This window comes from Falco cherrug, chromosome 7 (genome assembly GCF_023634085.1).
Source record: "Falco cherrug isolate bFalChe1 chromosome 7, bFalChe1.pri, whole genome shotgun sequence".
In the NCBI taxonomy this organism is placed as follows: domain Eukaryota; kingdom Metazoa; phylum Chordata; class Aves; order Falconiformes; family Falconidae; genus Falco; species Falco cherrug.
This window is the reverse complement of record NC_073703.1, coordinates 30,164,232-30,182,575: the sequence shown is the minus strand read 5'-3', so window position 1 is coordinate 30,182,575 and position 18,344 is coordinate 30,164,232. Positions and strand designations below refer to the sequence as shown.

General features: G+C 43.6%; 1 protein-coding gene across 1 annotated transcript; it reads left to right on the top strand.

Annotated features, from left to right (window-relative positions):
• Positions 1-496: 496 nt before the first annotated feature.
• PPP1R36 (protein phosphatase 1 regulatory subunit 36) lies at positions 497-15,574 on the top strand (the record flags this gene model as incomplete). The annotated part of the gene is given in 11 exon segments (XM_055715930.1): positions 497-582; positions 1,773-1,853; positions 2,555-2,676; positions 2,798-2,834; positions 2,836-2,859; positions 3,758-3,856; positions 7,661-7,804; positions 12,643-12,682; positions 13,952-14,141; positions 14,229-14,342; positions 15,435-15,574. Coding segments are annotated over 11 exon segments (1,077 nt in total), but the record flags the coding sequence as incomplete, so codon positions are not given.
• Between the last annotated feature and the right edge of the window lie 2,770 nt (positions 15,575-18,344).

Here is an 18,344-nt window from a genome sequence, read left to right as displayed (position 1 = left end):
TTACTAGTAGTTTTGTCCAGTATCCTCTGAATAGTTTAGCTGGTGTATATTTAAAGTTCTCAGGATATCAGGAAAGTGCATAATGTATTCCATTTTTAAACAAAGGTTTCCTTTCTCCTGATACTTAGTCACTACAATTACATAAATATTATTAAAAAAACCAAATAAAAGCCATATGTTGTTTAATGCGTGGCTCCATTTGATTTCTTAGTCTTTATTGATTCACTGGCAGTCAATCAATGTTCCTTAGCAAACTTTCAATTATTTATTCATAACTGAAAGACATAAAAAAGGACGGTTACACATTTTTCTTTCTTAGGCTGGCAACCTTTAATTTCAGACAACTTCTGTTCAAACAACAAACAAAACCTGGGTGAAAAGCAGCCTGATGAAAGATAGAAAGTGGGCCCATATCCACAGTGCTTGCATTATAAATTCTTTGTTAGGCTGAGAACTTGAGCATAGATTTATGACATGAACTTTCTATGCTGTTTTCTTGAAGACGATAAAACTAACTACAGGTGTGTGGTACTGGAAAGGTGATACAAACACAAAAAATTTTGCAAAAAAAAAAAGAATGATGTTTACCTTCAAATTATGCAGGTTTAGGCCTTCATACAGCAGTTCCAAGTAAGGTAAAATCAGAACCTAATATTGTTTTACCCAAATATCAACTGCAGGACAAATTCTTAATTATTTTTTTTTCAACTGAGACTGGAGCTCCTTAACTGCTGTTGTGTGGCATCCTGTTAATGGAGAAAATCAGAAATATGCATTTACTCCATACTGTTCTCAAGCTAAACCCACTACAGCGGGGTGGTGAAAGTGTGTGGTGAGTCCTGCCACGTCAGAAATGTGCACCATGCGCTGGGGCAGCAGTGCTGAACACGGGGGCCAAATGCCACCCCAGGTAATCTATAGGTGGAGGTCCACAGGGTGATGTTCCCTGTTGCTGGTGTTACATATGACCCTGTGCAATGGTGAGCACCAGAGGACTGTAGAACTTTGGGGAAACCGCAGCTCTGCAGGGAACAAAGTGCATGTAACTGTTCTTTGAATCTCTGTGGCAGCTGTGGATTAAGACTGTATCAAGCCATTGAAACCACTGGTGCAAAAAAACCCAACACTCAAACCATATCCCTGCTGCTGACTTCTCCAGTGCAGGGCAGGGAGCGTGGTGGAGCACGGCAGCAGTGGGTCAGCCACACGCTGCCTGTTGCTGCCTCCTGCCCTTCTGGGCATTTTCCAAGCCTTTGTCACAGTGGAGCCAGGCTGCTCATCTCTCTGCTGGTCACATGGCTACTGCAGGCACCTTTCATGGTCTGTGTCTCAGCAGCTCCGACCAACTTCTCTGTTGGGCTTGGGAACGCTGCTGACTCTGCCAGGTAGCTCTCCAGGGAGAGGTGTGAGCTCCCTGGTGACCTCTGCCTGTCTCTGCCCTCAATAATCCCCCCAAAAAGCTCTGGAATGGAACAGTTTACATTTAAAATCTTTCTAAAGCCACTTGAGACACTGCTTGAAAGGGTTTACCTGGTGCAGTGCGTATGGCAGCAGGAGACAGAGCAGGAGGACCTGAGGAAGTCCCTTTACTCTTTGCTTCTGTGTTCTTGAAAGCAATGTCTCATATTGACCTCACCACAACCCAGATGTTTTGTTTAGTGCCAATTAGAGGCCAAAATAGATACGCTTTTGTATCATGGGATATTGACCTCTTTGTACTGCTGCTAGTAACTGAAACTCATATTACTGCATGCTCATACTCTGTATTTCAGCTCCAGTCCCACAGCAAAGGAAAACTTGAAGGCAGGAAAAAATATTCACTTTCAGGAAATGCGTGTCGAGACATTAAAGAGGTTATTTCAATTTGACTAGCATAGCTGAAAAAAGAAACGAGATCATTTGGGTGGAAATATTTTCCTCCATTGTCTGAGGATCATGCCTGAACAAAGCATGTGAAACAGGAAGCCAGCTGTCATTTCAACAGGGTGGATGAGTGGTCTGAATGTAAAAACAGAGCCAGACATGCCTGGTGTTGAATGCTAGCTCAGGCACTAGCCTGCTATGACTTTGGTAAAGTCATTCAGCGTCTTTGTTGCTGTTTCCAGATCTCTCAGAACGAGGTAATAATTCTCATCTGCTCTAAAGAGTATTGTGAGGTAATTAATTCATCTGTGTAAGGCACTTCAAAGATTAAAGTATGATTATTATTATTATTAATTTTATAAATTCACAACATGGTATAGCTGACTTTCATCCATTACTTAAAATGTCTTTGATCTAAATAAAACCGTAGCAATTTATTATATTAGCAACTAAAAGAGCAACTTCAGACGCAACCTTAGAGGTGAAATGTCCTATTTCTCTCAACATCTCCAGCCTGTTTTGTGGTTATAATAGTTGAAAGTTAGTTCAGGATACCTGCCAAACACATTTCACTGCCTATCCCTTTGAAAGTGAGTGCAATGAAGAGAGTACCTACCAGGTTGATAATCTTAATTCTTAAACTAGAATTAACTCTGTGTCCTTAAATGTTATGTATTGGGTGAACCACTAGCATCTTCCAAGATGACTGCAGTGCAATGCTCCCTGAAAGAAGGCTGGCTGACAAAGAAGGAAAATTGCATAGGCTGTCCAAGTGGGTACAGCATGAATATGAGGTGTTGGATGATGTCAAATGTGAGTAATTGCTCATGTTTCATATCAGCAAGGCATCACCCATGTGAGTTAGAAAGCTATTACTACTAACACTAGCAATTTTTTGTATAAAATATTTGTTTTCTCCTCTGTATATTTTCAGGTGCTGCTTTGCTTTTGAAAGAAGCAAATGAGTCACATGTTATCATTTGCAGCAGTTATGAGGTATGTCATTTAGAGTTTGTTTTGAGAATTAGGTACATGTAGATGGTAGCAGAGGGACCAGGGTGTATGAGAAGTAGAATATGAAACATCAGAGGTTTAAAATCTCTCATCTGTGAGGTTCAGTGGGAAATAATACCAAATAGATGCTGTCCTCGACACGCGTGGAGAAATAATCCTATCATCTGTTTGAAAGCCTTCCACTCTGTTACCTAAAGGAAGCCAAGAACTTGGGCCTAAAAATCCAAAGGTTGTTACCTATTTTACTCAAAATTAAATTCCACGTTAGCCAGCGCATCTGCAGCACTGGGTGCACCAGTAATGCTAACGTGACTGGAAATCTGGGCTGCCTTCCTGTGCTACTGCTATTCCTGTCAGAGCTACAGGGCTCTTTATTTGTACTGTCACTTCTCAGCAGTACTTCTCTATAGGCTAAAAGTGAGGAGGCAGTAGGTGGAGCATTATATCTCAGAGGCATATCCCTGAGATCACCAGGGCCATACGGCGGCTGCATTGCCTTTTAGACCTTGTTGAGCCTTTGCCATGCTGTCTTTTCAGAAGGGGAGAGGTGTCTGAGTTGTCCCCCTTTTCCTTTGAATGTGAATGCCACTCTTCTAGTATGTTCAGTGCAGAAAACATGCTTCTTGGAATTATGTCTGGTAATATTCAATTCAATCTACTCCTCAGTGTGTTTATTGGACTCTGTTAGTAATTCTCTAAAAGCCTTCAAAGTCTTAGTGTAGGGTGGAGTGCTTGCTACGAATAGGTCTCAGCCATACAGCTAGTATTCGGTGTAATGCAGGCCCTTGAGCAGAGACTTTGTTCTTTTTCATAATGGTGTGGTGGTGTCTATATCTGTAAATCCATAGACTTCACAGTGATCTTTCTAACTTCCATTTAGGAATGAGAAACTAGATGAGTTCCTCATGGCCTTGCTCTTCTGCCTATCTTTTTACCTGGAAAAAATTGCCATGGAAAAGAAATGCAGGTCCTTAATTTCGTGAGTACATGACTTTAGGGGTGGAAGTACACAGAGCTTCCCCAGAAAATGTGGAATCACAGGGCAGTCTTTCATGTCAGAATTAGCGAGAGTCTCCTTAGAGATTCTCTAAGGAGAAAAACCCCTTGGGTCTCACCGTTTGTGTCTCCTGTCCCCTTGTCCTCTGTGCTCTACAGGACATACGGTCCTCTGAATATGTAGAAAGATGGATTGTCTGGGAGGGTTTGAACCCCGCTTTTCCCTATCCTTGCCCTTAGCAGCATGCACTGTTGTTAACATGGCATAGATCCCTGTAGTCTCCCTTTCAAGATGCTGGCTGTATCCAGTCCTGCTGCAATGGGGTCACCAAACAATTTGGCTCCGTAAGGTAATGCTGCAATTTGAATAAATCATTAGTACTACCACAAATGTTAAATCTATGTGAGTGCTCTGACTGAATTACCATCCCTTAATGCCATTTTCCAGTAATAACATTAGCATCCAGTCATTGCTGCTTGCAATACGGAGCAGCAAATAGTTGCAGCTCAGTCTGCTGGTTGTTAATTTGTGCTGTGGGTCACGCTGCTTTAAGACTTCGTTTCTAGGTGCTAGAAACATGTTACAACATGAGGAATATATGCTAGGAAAGCAGTTCCCAAGTAAGGGTGTGTGACCATGCTTGCTGCCTTGCAGAGTGGAAGTTGAGATGCCAGGGGAAGAGTTTAGGAGCTGCTGTGTTAGAGGGTTATACGCCTCGGGAGAGAGCATTGCAGAGTTACAAACCACGATTGCAAGAAACTTCAATGATTTTCTGGAGCCTATAATAGTCTCTAAGAATTGATTAACCATTTTCTTAAAACACTTAGTGATTACTTACTTCACAGTTTATGAAGCCTTGATATAAAGTGGGGCTGAGTGGATTGAAGAAAAGACTGCTGGGGGATTGCTGGCCTTAAGGAATTGATTTGTTTTACATCCATAGATTGACAGGTGTTTCTTTCATTGTGCAAGGAATAATTCATAAATAAAGAAAACCATCAGCATAGTTTCATACACAAAGGTCAGATGCAGTTGAGGTGCTCTGAGCTGCAATTTGTGAAATGATCCGCTCATTCTTAGCTGGTAAAGGACAAGAAGGCCCCTCCATGGGTCATGACACCTCAGTGTGGCTCATAACATCTAGTGATGTGGCAAATACAGAAACAGACTGAAACAAAGAGGAGTTGGGACCTATTGCAATATAGGATTATGTTTCCTGGATCAAGGGGGCTCTGGTTAGTAGGTATCAGCTATAAGCACTGGATAAATCCTGCCCGGAGAGACATATCAGTGTGCTCTGGCATGCAGTGCTCCCAGAATGAATCCTGCCTTTTGGTGGGAAACATATGCTGATTTACCACTTCTACAATACTGTTTCATTTAGATTCATTACATCCCCTGAAGGGAAGTGGCTTGGTTGTCAGGATAACCTGCATGCAGTGTTAACATCAGAGAAGCTTAAAGAAGAGACACCATGCAGAAGCAGGAATTCAGGGTATTGATCTACTGAAGAATAAATAAAAGGAAGGGAAATAAAATGACAAAAGGCAATTTTAGGTCCTATTTAATGTTGAAGTTCATCCTTAATTGTTTTAGCATCTTAGCTGACTTGGAGGAGCCAGGAGGTATTAATCACAGTGTGAAGAGCTTTCAGATACTGCATCTTCTTTCCATGTTCAAGACCTCCCATTTCATCTATTATCCACCTGGTCTAATTCTGAACTTGGTATGTGCTGTATTTCATGCCAAATGTAGCAGGGACTGTCTTTTCCCTCCTGTGGAGCAAAGTTCTAGAATGGTCTTCCACTAGGAAGTAGTGGGGGCAGCCAAGAAAACTACTTTGTTTCTGAAGGTGGAGTTCTGTGAGCTTGTGAAAGGGATTTTATAACTACATAATAGAATCATAATGACATAAAATTACACTTGTGATAAGAATCCTTAGGTCTGTGATATGTTTACATATTTGAGAGAATGTGAAAGAAGACTGCATAGCCATTTATTTTCCTATATCTATCTGACATAAATCCCACGCTCAGGGCTGTTGCTGGTGACCTGCTCAGGAAGAAAACTCCCTCCCCCTTCCTCCAAGATATAATTTAGGTTCAGAGGCTTTTTTGCTTTCCTCTGTAGTACTGGCTATGTGCCACGAGTAGAGACAGGCTGGAGGCAAGACACGCCTGTACCATTTCATGTTTCTTGTTAGTAATACCTATAATTTGCTCCCAGTTAAACTGGAGACAGGGCTTGTGACCTGCCTAGTCCTTTATCAGCCTCATGTTCCCACATGATAGTCACATCCAACAGCTGTGCAGTCCCTGAGCTGCTATTCTCGTAGACCCTGTGTGATAACCCGGTAACACAGCGCTGGTTATTCCTGCTCCTAGTTTGTGTGTTTTGGGGTTCCTGCCATTTGGGCTGCCTATGAGAGATGCCTAACTCATCTTTTGGGCCTCCTTTTGTCCACAGGGAGCCAGGCCTGAGTAGCTCCTCAACTGTCTTGAACCTAGACCATGTAGAAGCATCAGTGTCCACAGTGCCTCAAGAGAAGACCTAAGACCATCCTACCTTCAGAAGTCATTGCTTCTGTGCATTAAACTTCCTTTGGAAAAGAAAGTATTGGAAGGGGTTCCTGTCAGAGAAGGTCAGGATTAATCTGGACATCTTTGACTTTTTACGCCTTTGTCTTTTGTTGATGTCATGCTGATTCTTTGTAAATCCAAGCCTGAGGCTCTTCTGGCATTTTCGAGGTTCAGAAAGATCTTGTAACTAACTTCAAAAACAACCAAACAGTTTTCCAAAACAGTGGGCATGAGGCATTCCCCCACTGGAGACAGCTTGGGAGTATTCACCTCTGAAATATGTGACTCTAAGAGCAAAAACTCACTAGCAGTGGATGAGACATGAATGGAAAAAGGGCTATTATTTCTGTCCTGCATTTTCTTTCCCCTTTATTTTCTGTTTCTGCTTCCATCCCTTTCATGTCTTTTGGGGAAAATCAGCTGAATTTTATTAGCAATTATCCTTGAGAAGCATAGAGTAATTGTCCTAATTTATTAAAGGTGGGTTGTGTAGGAAGCTTTAGGGCCGGAGGCCATCAGGGATAGGACAGATAAAACCAGCTCTCCTGAGCGTGAAAGGAGGCTGGTAACTTTGAGGCCGACAGCACTCCCAGGCCCTGGCAGACAGCCGGGTGGATTACAGGGGAAGCAGAGGAAATAGAAAACCCTTTGGTTTGGCATTTCCTTAGTGTTTGATCTGAGCTGGTTTAAAATACAGGCTTGCGGTGGCAGCCGTTCTTGTTTAGAGGCGGTCCCACAAGCACCTCGTGTGCCTTTTTGCAGAGGAGTAAGTGCTGCCTCTGAGTGAGCCAGACCTGCAGCTCCAGGCCGCCCCAGGACAGAGCCTGCGCCTGGAGATGTTTAAATGCACCTCCAGGGCTCTCATGCAGGCTGCAGAAAGGGCTCACAAGTATGCAGGATCAAAGATGGCAATCTGATGGGCTGTGGGCATGCAGCTTACAGCTGTGTGGGGCAAGAGAGGCTGTCTGGGCCCAGGCCCTGCGGCCCCACCAGTGCTGCCGAGCTGCGCTGGAAGTGCCTCAGCCCGGCTGGGCTGCGGAGGGTCCCCTGACAGCGGTGCCACCCAGCATGGTGGTTTGTGTGCCTGAACACAATTTTGTAATCAGTAACACAAAAATTGTGTTACTTCTCAGGAACAGCCAGTCTTCCTAGCATCCCTTCTGTCCAGAACACCTTTCCTAAACTTTTTTTCCCATTTTGTTTTAAGCAAGACTATGATATTTTTAGAGAAGAAAGACATGGATGATGTGCTGGCGAAGTTAGGGTGGCCAGGGTTCACCTTGCCAGGGTGTACCTGTGACTGTGTCCTCAGGTGAGGCATGGCACAGCAGCACCACAGGCCTGGTGGAGAGTAAGCCCGTTCCTTCTGGGGACTCTTGCTATGTCAAGGGCTACGGCAGCCAGGGCCAAAGCCTCTGCCAGGTGGCACAAGTGAAGGCCCAGGGTAATAAACGTCTGGTGAACCAAGGAGCCAGGCAGGGCTCAGGGACCTGAGACAGAGAAGTGTCTCAGAGTGCCCTGATCTCCCTGCAGCTCTATCTCATCTCATAACCGACTCCAAAAGTGCTTCTGGTGAGCTGTTGCCAGCTGACTTGGGCACAATGAGTTGCAGCAGAGCTCTGGATACCAGACTGGAAAGCTCTGGTACGTGGAGGCCTTGCTAGATACACAGAGCAAGAAACTTTAACGGGTTCAACATGAAAGTCAGCAGGGCAAAAATCAGTGCCAGCCATGGATCTCACCCCTGCCACTTCCACTTAACTAAATCTTGAAAGCAGATGTTACGTACCTATTGCTTGCCACTGATCCCTGCATAAATTTTCTGTTATGCCAAGTCTGAGATAGCGTAAGACTAGGTCAGCAAGTGAAGGAGACCATCTTCCCAATGGCCAACAAGTGAAGGGGGTAGAGACAAGAAGAGGTCTGCTTGGGCATTGGAAGAGGAGGACTCCTACCTCTGAGCAGGGAAGATGGTGCATGTTTTTTTTCAGAGTGGTGGAGACCAACTGCTCTTTAAATGCAATGCTCCCAGCAATGAACTGAAAGGGGAGAAAGACTCATAGTGGGAATTTAAAAAGAAACTGATGAAGGCAGGAGAGGATGGGAGAGTGAAAAGGCAGAGAAACCAAGGGAATGATGAGGACAAGAAAAGGGGAGTTTAAACAGAGGTGAGGGTGCTGTATTTTAACCCTAGCTGGCAACTAAGCACCACAAAAAATGGTCAGTGGATGGAGAGACATCATGCACTGTGCTAGTGTTAGGGACTCTTTCCTCAGCCATGTATGTTCCTGCACAATGTTTCGTTTTCCTGGCAGTCCCCACCCAGCACCTCAGTCCCATGGGATCTTCTCTAAATGGTATCAGGCATTTTTTTCAGTCACTCGGTGTGAAACTGCTGCCAGTCCCCCAGAGGAGTCACAAACATTCACCTGCCTTCCTGCAACACATCTCCAGGTAACCTTGCTCCTGTCTGGGGTGGGGCAACCTTGGTTTCCTTCTAATTAAGAGGAGAAGGTAACCTGTGAAATGATGGAGTTAAAAGGGAGCTGAAATTGCTGTCCCAACAGGGCTTTCATTTTAGCATGCCCCATGCCACAAGGTGCTGGACCTTGAGAATTAGGAATGTGTTCCTTCTGCATCCTGGCACACAGGCATTTCACTGAGCACTCCTGGGAGCAGCTTTCTCTGCCAAATCCCTGCTCCCAGATTCCTGCTGAGCAGAGGCATCCTCTTAACTTTCTTGCTGGTTGGACAGGGAGGGTCACGACAGCATTTCATTATTTCTATTGGGTGGCCTAATGTCTGCACTTAATGAGACTTGGAGGAACTTATAGTAGAAAGTAACTTGAATCCAAGAACTGGATGCAGCTGGATTAAAGATTAAACAACCTGTTGTATACCCAGCTAGTTAGCTCTACTGTCTCTTCACTCACTTGTATTGTCTGGTGGGTGGAATGTGCAGGGCTGAGGGGAGCAAGAGGTCTTGCAGCCAAAAATCTCCAGCATGGGAGTGAGAGCAGAGAGCTGAAAAAAGAAACTGTGTTCTTTAATATTTCCATTACAGTGGGGGTCAGAGGCTGGCTCTGGGTTGGGATGGTGTCCAGGCTGTGAAAACACAAAGGCCAGGTTGGATGGGGCTTGGACCAACCAAGTGGTCTAGTGGAAGGTGTACCTGCCCAGGGCAGGGGGTTGGAACTAGATGATTTTTAAGGTCCCTTCCAACCCAAACCATGCTATGATTTTATGAAAGACTAGAAAAGAGCTGTGCCTTAAAGCCTTCATGATGTAAGGTGCTGTATGAAGAAAGACCTCACGGAGTTACTCATAGCAGGGTGGCGGTAGCTGACTACAGCTGACTTCAGAGTTAGGCTAATGCTGAGCATGTTATAGTATAGGGCACTTCCCATACCATACTGCAATTATATAAATATAATCTTTTCCAGGCTGACTCAGTTTAACCTTAAATGTTATCTGGATCCTCCCAGACCATTATATGAACTGCTAAATACAAGAGCTACGGGACAGAACTGTTTAACACTCTTGATTCTAAAAGATGGTTAGGAATTTTTTGAGCGCACATGGTTTTGGATGGGAAAGATCCATCATCAAAATGGAAACTGTGGGGAAGGTTACTTTTGATGAGTTTTTTTTAACCTGCAAAATGTTTAGATTAAAGAGCTGAGAAACTACACATAATGTACCACCCCCAGTTTTACTATATTTTCTTACAAACCAACTATGGGTTCATGATGGTGTTGAAGCTTTTGCTTTTCACTCTAATTCACCATAGCAACATTTTAATGAAATCTTATACTATGTTGGTAAACTGCTTTCCCAGCCAAATCTGCCAAATGTCTATGTGTTCATATGAAATGATTGATTTTTCATGTAAAGTTTTTTTCTGAAATTTTAAAAAGGGAGGCTTAGGTGGAGAACATCTTCATCTTAACAATTTACATGATTTGTAAAATGCAGCATTAAAATCCTATCTTGATACTGTCCCAGACTGGAATTTGAGAGAGTTCTTCCAGACCTGTTATTTGTGTATGTCAGAATTAGTCCTTTTGTGCCTCCAACGCTGAGGAAGGAATAGGTGTGTCTGGCTTTCTCCTTTTAAGTTGATGGGGATTGTGCAACCTTTTGTGGTGCCAGTTTCCTTATGGGCATTTGTCATAATGGGAAAAATACAGAGAGTTCTCAAAGCCTCTCATCAATGGCACAAACACAGTCGAGCCAGCCCTTACTGATCTTGAAGCTAGCTTGATCCATGGGCAATTAGAGTCACAGCTGCAGTAGAGGGAGCTGCTAAATGTCACAGGAAGCATTTCTTCACCGTGTGCCCCTGTGCACAGCAGTAGTTCTTGTCTGAAGCTGCTATCAACTTGCATCCAAACCCCACGCTTACTGCACGGTTTGCCCTCGGCTGTGCTGTCCCCTTTTATGCATGAACTCATCCTGTCCCACTCAGAGCCCTAAGAAATCAATATTACTACATTACTAGAAGGTATGATGCTTTTTGCTCACTCTTTCACATTTCTTACAAGTCCTGTCCTGAAGCTTCTTGCAAGTTTGATGTTTTCCCAACCCTTTCTGTATTTTCCTAGGTAATTAGCAACTGTGCCCTGGACGTGGGAGGTGCCTCCTAGTTCAACACTTATTTTAGGAAACTTTACTTCAAGCAGGTCTCTTAGCTTAATACCTCACCTCAGGGAAGAAAGCACTTGGAGAAAGAAAGGTAGAGACCCCCAGCCTTACTCTAATTATTAGCATAGTTTTCTGTTGCTGGCCTGTACATGGATATAGTTTAGTGGTGGACTTGCCAGTCCTGGGTTAACAGTTGGACTTGATGATCTTAAAGGTCTTTTCCAACCTAAATGATGCTATGATTCTATACGTAAGTTTATCTGCTAAACTAGGGACTAGTTCTAAGACTCTGCATGAGCCATATAATGTTGAAAGGTGAAGCTGAGGTCACTTTAGGTTTCTCCACTCTGGTACTCTGAATGAAGACAGAATACTGTGCTTTACCAGAAATCATAAGGAATCAAAAGCTTCAGAGTTGTTCTGGGAGTTCTGCTTTGGCAAATGGCCGTGCCAAACTTGCACAGTCAAGGTTTTTTCCCTTGCACAATATATGACGTTTCAGCAGGATTATGGCTGGTGGGAGCCAGGTAGGGAGATACATGGTCTTCTTGATCAAAAAATCAATAAATTAAAGTCAGCAGTTGGCAAATAGAGCGATAGGGCTAAAAGGTTTTATCTTCATGCTCTGCTCTGCATTGACATTTCTGGGGTCGTGACAGCTGGGGATACCCTAGATGTGTGGAACACTTGATGTTACCAGGAAGATAAGGGACACATCAGGAGTTGGTGAGCTGATGCAGAGACAGGCTTCCCTGTACATCTGGCAGGACCAAGCCAGATCTGTGGGGATCTGTAGGCTAGCAGGGAAAATTTGCTTTCATTTCCATCAAGGTGAGTTGTGCCATTTCCAAGAGAACTGAGTGGCTGCTGGGATGTGTTCGTCACCCTCTGCTTTAATGGCCATTTCCATGATAGACAGTAATTTGGCTTTGTGTGAGAATCCCCAGGCTGAAGTGGGTGGCAAGAGCATCTCTCAGGCTTCCACTGGGCAAATTGCTGCTGCTTAAACAAAGGCCTTTTGTCATTCTTGGGCCTGTTTTACATTTCTTCTTGGAGATACATCAGGCATCTCCTTCCTGGTTTTCAAGTTTATTGTCTCAGCATTGCCCTGGCTTTGTGCCCTCGGTAACTCTGCTTGTTGCTTTTCCAGTGATGTCAGGAGGAGAATTTTTTATTGACTTCAGTGGGAACTGGGTTAGATCAGTGCTGACCACTTTTGAGAGGCCCATGCAGAGAGCTCAGTCTAGATAACATAGCAGGGGAACCTCACCCACTCATCACATTCAGCTTTGTTCTCTGTCAGATTTAATTGACGGAGCCATACAATATTTTGCATTTTCTCCTTCTGAGGCAATGCAGAAGTCCTGCCTTTCTCTTGGACAGTGGGTCTCCACATGCTGGTAATGAGGATCGACCAGCAACAACTTTATTGCCTTGGTGAAATGCCAGCTTGGCATAGCCCCATGACTCATATTCAATGCTCTGTTCAGAGAACTGAAAGGATGACTGCTGCTATTAATTTTGTGCTCTTGTTCACTGCCTTAGGAGAAAAACAATGTTGCAGAAAGATCAGAACTTCTTTGAGGTAAGAAAGACGCAAAGATAAATGGAGAGTGTGACTGAGTGTCAGCCCAGAGCCTGTCCCACATCCAAATCCTTTGCTTTTCAGTTCCCCCCGTAGTTTACTTGTAGGGCAGAACGCCTAGAATAAAGCTTTACCTCTAGGGCCTGGATGTCCCTGTAAAATACTATCTCTTTGCCCTTCACCCCAAGCCTTTTTCCCTTGAGCCCTCAGCTGAGGGGTTTCAGTCTCTCTGTGGCTCTTGGACCCCAGGCAGTTCCCACCACAGCCTGAGGTCCCTCTGGGAAGGCTGGTCTGTAGGTTTCTTTTCATGATCGGCCTCAGTTTCATCTCTGTAGGTAAGAAATTTTACAACCTTCTTTTATTTCTGTTGCCCTTGGCGACATTTCTAGATGCCAATAAGCTATTCTGGCCTGCCACATACAGGTCCATCAGCTATTTATGAGACTCAGCTATGTAGCAGGGATTCAGCAAATTAATACAAAACAGCTGGGCCCAAATTATGCTTTGTAATTCATAAACTAGGAAGCCTTTCCTTAAAATAAGGGGTCTGTGGATTGAATTCCAAGGATGCACAGCAGTCCCAACAATGCCATCTTTTCAAGAACAGGCTTAGCAGAGATTTCATTTATTGAGAGTTGATTCAGCTTGTGCCAGGGATCACAAATGTTAAATAGGAGTGAAGAGCTAGATTTTGGTTTTTTAATCAGCAAGCAGACATGCGGAGGTGAGAGGCAATGAGTTCATTTTTGGTAGCAATATTTTCTGTGGTTGTACTGTCATCACTGAGGGTGGGGATCATCTTGTCTGCCTGCAGCAGCCCAGACAGTAGCTGTCCAGTCAGACCATGCCCTTGGGCTGCCTTGACAGCCAGTGCAGAAAAGAGCAGCTCAGCCAGAGGGTGAATTGCTGCCTCTTGAGATAGGTGTGTGTGAGAGGACCCCCCCCAGAATGACTCACCATCAGTCTCTTTCCATTGATTATTGAGGGAATCTGGGTGGTGATCTCAGCGTATCTCCTCAGTTTCTAGCAGCAAGACTAAGCCAAATTGGTCAGAGTTGAGCAAGATGAAATCCATCTGAGCTAACTCCATTTCTAGCCTCATCTGTCTGCACACCTTTAAAAAAACGGTTTAAAATCTTCACTGATGCACGCATGGTGAAGTTTGATGCCAAATGGCATTTTAATGGAGTGACACCAACCTGCACTCTGGGATGCAGCAGGACTCTGGGCCTTTTCCCAGTAAAAAGGGGACCTGTGTTTTCAGTTTAGGGCCTCTACAACTTCTGCAGCTATGTGGCTTGTCTTGTGTTCAAACAGAGGCACTTCCAAGTGATTCAGGAAGAAATTGGCAGGCTTCTTTGCTCTGACGTGTTCAATCCTGCCTTAAGAGACAGGAACAATGCTGACTTGCAGAAACCAGGAGAGTGGACTGCTAATACAAATACAGTGTGTTTGCCATATCTGAGGCACACGTTTGACACATTGGTGAGTCCTTAGGAAACCTGATCTGTCCGAATACACTGAGGTAACACCTGCATTTGTTTTCCACCAAGAAAAGTCCATGCCAAGCATCCTTCCATAAACAGCATGGTTCACCAGCGCTCACCAGTGCTCAGCACACTGCTGCCCTCACTGAAGGACAGTGCTCAGTACCTCTCCTAGAACCACTGCTGTTGGGGCAGAAACCCTCGACCTGGCATATGTGATGGCCTGCTGGACTTCTCAGAATCATTCACTACCAAGTAAGGGGCTGTTCCTTTGCCTAAATAAATTTGGTAGTGCTATGAGGAAGGATGTCCAACAGCTAGCTCTTCCTCACTGGGAGAGGGGCCATTGGACTCGGGATTTGGCCTGACTTATGAGACTTAGAAAGGAACAGGAGAGTATGTCCTGAGAGAGCCTGGAACTTGCAGAGGTGATACTCTTGGTTAACTGATGGCAAAGCAGCTACTGTCCATCACAGTGCTTTGTTTAAACTCAAAAGTTTTCTGGGGAAAGGAACTATGCTTTAAAATAAATTTTAACATAAGTTAATCAAACCCTCTCAAAATCAAAATAGGATGTTTATTTTTTCTCCCCTCTCATGATTCATTCTGATTTCTTACTTCTTGACTTTTAATTTTTTAATAGTGTTCTGATCAGATATTACTGATGTACTTTATTCCAAAAAACCTGATTTTATTAACTACATTGTACTTTTAAAATATAATTTTGATTATAATAGAAATAGAACCTTTTCTTCTGATTCATGATAAAACCAAAATCTTTCAAGCCTGGGTATACCATATGAGAGGAATTCCATTTCCCATGCAGCCATGATATTTCTTGAGAGCGTGGAATTTACTACAAATGCACATGTAACTGTTTTGTGCATGCTTTGGAAGCTGGGTGCATCCTGAGCATCTTGACTTTATAGCTTATGCAGGAAGTCATGTAATTCATATGCAATAGGGCCAAATTTTCCAGGGAGCGCTGAGCTTCACTTGGATGTATGCAATTTGTGTTGTGTGCTCCAGACAGAAACATGACATGCTGTGCAAGGTGCTGAGGGGTATAAGCATGGTTATTTGTTTTTCCCTGGGGGAGACCAGATATTTTCTGCTAAAGGAGGCAAGGTTCCTTGCTGGTTTACCTAGGAAATATTACAAATCTGTCCCCCTTTCTCCTGTTTTCCTTTGCTTCATTGTGTCAAGCAGTGAAAAAAAGGATGTTTTCTAACAGGGTGGGCATCACTAGAGCTCATTGTAGTGAGTTAAATCTCTTATAAGCATGCCTGCTGGGACGATGGAGGAAGAGGAGGAAGAGGAAGAACAAGAAGAAAGAATTAAGGAATGGTTTCTCCATCTGGAGAAATGCTTTGTAGTCAGAGCACTGTGCTCCCAAGAGCAATGACAGAAGGTGACTGTAATCAGAGCAGCTAGCAGAAGTGGTATCTGTGTTGAGTGGCATGGTTTCACATTGCTAAGTAAAATAATTTTGAAATTGCATCTTAAGAAGCCTAACTCATTTGTCAGAGGTGAGTTAGTTTAGCACGCAAGGGCCTGGACTGGGTGATTGGAGACCTGGACTGTAATGCCTGTTTCTGTCACTAACAATTCCTCCTTCAACTCCATGCCTTTGTTGCACCATTTCTGAGATTATTCTACTGACTTTTTTGGGGAAGTGCTTTGACACCTGCAGATGAATTTGATTATAGATTTTAATGTCAACACTCTTTTTCTAAAGGATTAGCAAAGCAACCAGGAGACACGACTTACTACAGTCTAAAAGTTTCTGAAATTTTCTTTTGAAAGAAGTTACTCTGGCATCTTTAATATATTGCGTTTCCTTTTTTTTTATTATTTCCATCATTTCTCATTTTGTTCTTCAATATAGCTAGTCTAATTTATGACTCATTGTGAAATAAGTATAGCAAAGAGAAATGCTGTTATTTAAAATATCTACCAAGTCTTCATTTGATTGTATCTTTTTAATGATATTTATTTTTATCATTGAGTTTGCATGATTGGGAAAGCAGATCTTAGATGTTCAAACTTAAAATATGCAGTTGGGATGTCAGTATCTTGAAACAAAATGAATTCATGGCAAGAAACAGTATCATTTTACCTGTAAGACTATATGTACCTGCTAATCATTAGCATCAGGAGGAAAAATTAGGATGAAAACCTGACTTTGTCACAGTCAATAAGGATCAATGAAAAAATAATGGATGATTAAACAGTGGAAGAAAACCAGAGAGGTAATATTTCCATCATTGTTGAGAGAAGAAATTTGACATGTTAGTGCTGGCTTGGAAGATTTTCAGCAAAATGTATCTAGGCTGGATAAAAATAATACAATTTTCCCTTGCAATGTGTGGTTCAGTTTTTAAAAGGATGAAATTTTGCAGCATGATTATGATGAGAAATATACTTCTAGAGTAACCAATTGTCCAGGGACTGGATCACTTATGTGGGATGGCCCTGCACTGCCTTATTGAGACAGACACTTGAACTGCAGATTCACAGCTAGCATTTAGTCTCTTTACTTAGACTGGCACCTCTTATATTAATGCCTAAGTAGCATTGTGGCCTAGGCTTGTTTTCATGTGTCAGGTCAGTCCTTTAACCATTGCATGAGGCTGTTGTGGCCTGCAGTTTCTCTCTCAAGCTTTTCATTAGATATCTGTTCTGGTATAGAGCAAAAATATTTAAAAATAACACCTTTGAAATTTTGTGGGATGGAAACACATATTCTCTTGCGAAGGAGAAGAAATATAAAAATTATATTTAGAACTGTAGGTGAGACTGCTATATCTTCCTCATATACATGATGTGGAATGGTACACTCTTTATTAAAAATTAACATTTATAGGTTATACATCCATTTTGGGCAGGCAGGTTAGTGCACATTTGGTCTGAAAAATGGTGACGAGACCTTGAGACAGTTCTTTAGTTGCAGGTTTTCTGAGACCCTGGCTGGGCCAAAGCATGTACAGCTGTCTTTCCCAGCTGCATGCGTGACTCCTGGATGGTACATACCTGGCTGAACACGCAACCGGCAGTTGTGGTATCATTGCCCTGCAGCAGCATCGTTTCCCTACCAAATGATGCAGCAAGATGTTGCCTAACACCTGGTGCTGAGGGAGGCTACAGCACAGCTCCCTTCTCTTGGTCTTGGGAGAAATTTTTCAGTTCCTGCATTAGGAGACCTTTGTATGCTAAAGGATGGATACAGCTTTGCCTCTCTAGCTGTGACACTGGGCTCTCTCGCCCTCTCAGATCTGTGGATTGACATCCCAGTGCACTAGTCCTTGCAAAAACATGTTGCTTTGTCATGGCAAGCAAACAGCCATTGCATGGAGCCTTAGAAAGAGTATGAGTGAAAAGTGTCCTTTGCCACATCAGCCCTGCAGGACAAGGGCGACTGTGGTACCTGCTAATAACTGGGATTTGTGAACTGCACTGCCTGGGGCAGAGATTTCACAGTTGCACACTTGGCCTGTGGTGGGCCCGGGACAACAGGAGAAGACCAAAGGGTGGAGCATGCATTTACGCAGGCAGCAAAGCTCCTGGATGCAAACAAGCTTTTTGTGCACTATCACTTACCTCCAGGGTCTGTGTCACTGCAGAGAGGAGGAAGCGCTAAGCAGCTACTGGTGTTGCTCAAAAAGAGTCAACGAGTTACTCAGACTGAGAGGTGATGTTCAACATCCATGTCTGCCCCTCTCCAGATTTAATGCAGGTTTCTCACAGTCTCCTTAAGGGGAGCAGCCCCACGGAGCTACTTCTTGGCATGAAATAATGAGCAACAAGTGACTGCTTTTGGCACACTGTTTTCCTTGGTCAAAAGGTAGTTCTGGACTAGGCATTGTCTGAGTTACTCCTGTCTGCACCTAGAACATGCTGTCTGGCTCACTCTGCAGGAGTTACCTGGGCAAAATCTGATGGTCCTAGTGAGCCCTGGTTTAAAACACTGTGATCCTCAGCCAAGCCCTCAGCCATGGCTTTGGGTCTAAGTTTTCTGTGCTAATTGAACAACAACCTTGAACTTTCCAGAAAGGACTGAGAAATACCTTGAAGTTCAGATCCTTTAGTCAGCAGAGTCCTTTCCAGGGCTGCCTTCTCAGCGTTAAGTGTCTGCTTCTTCTGAGGCAATACACATCTAACAGACAACCCATGCT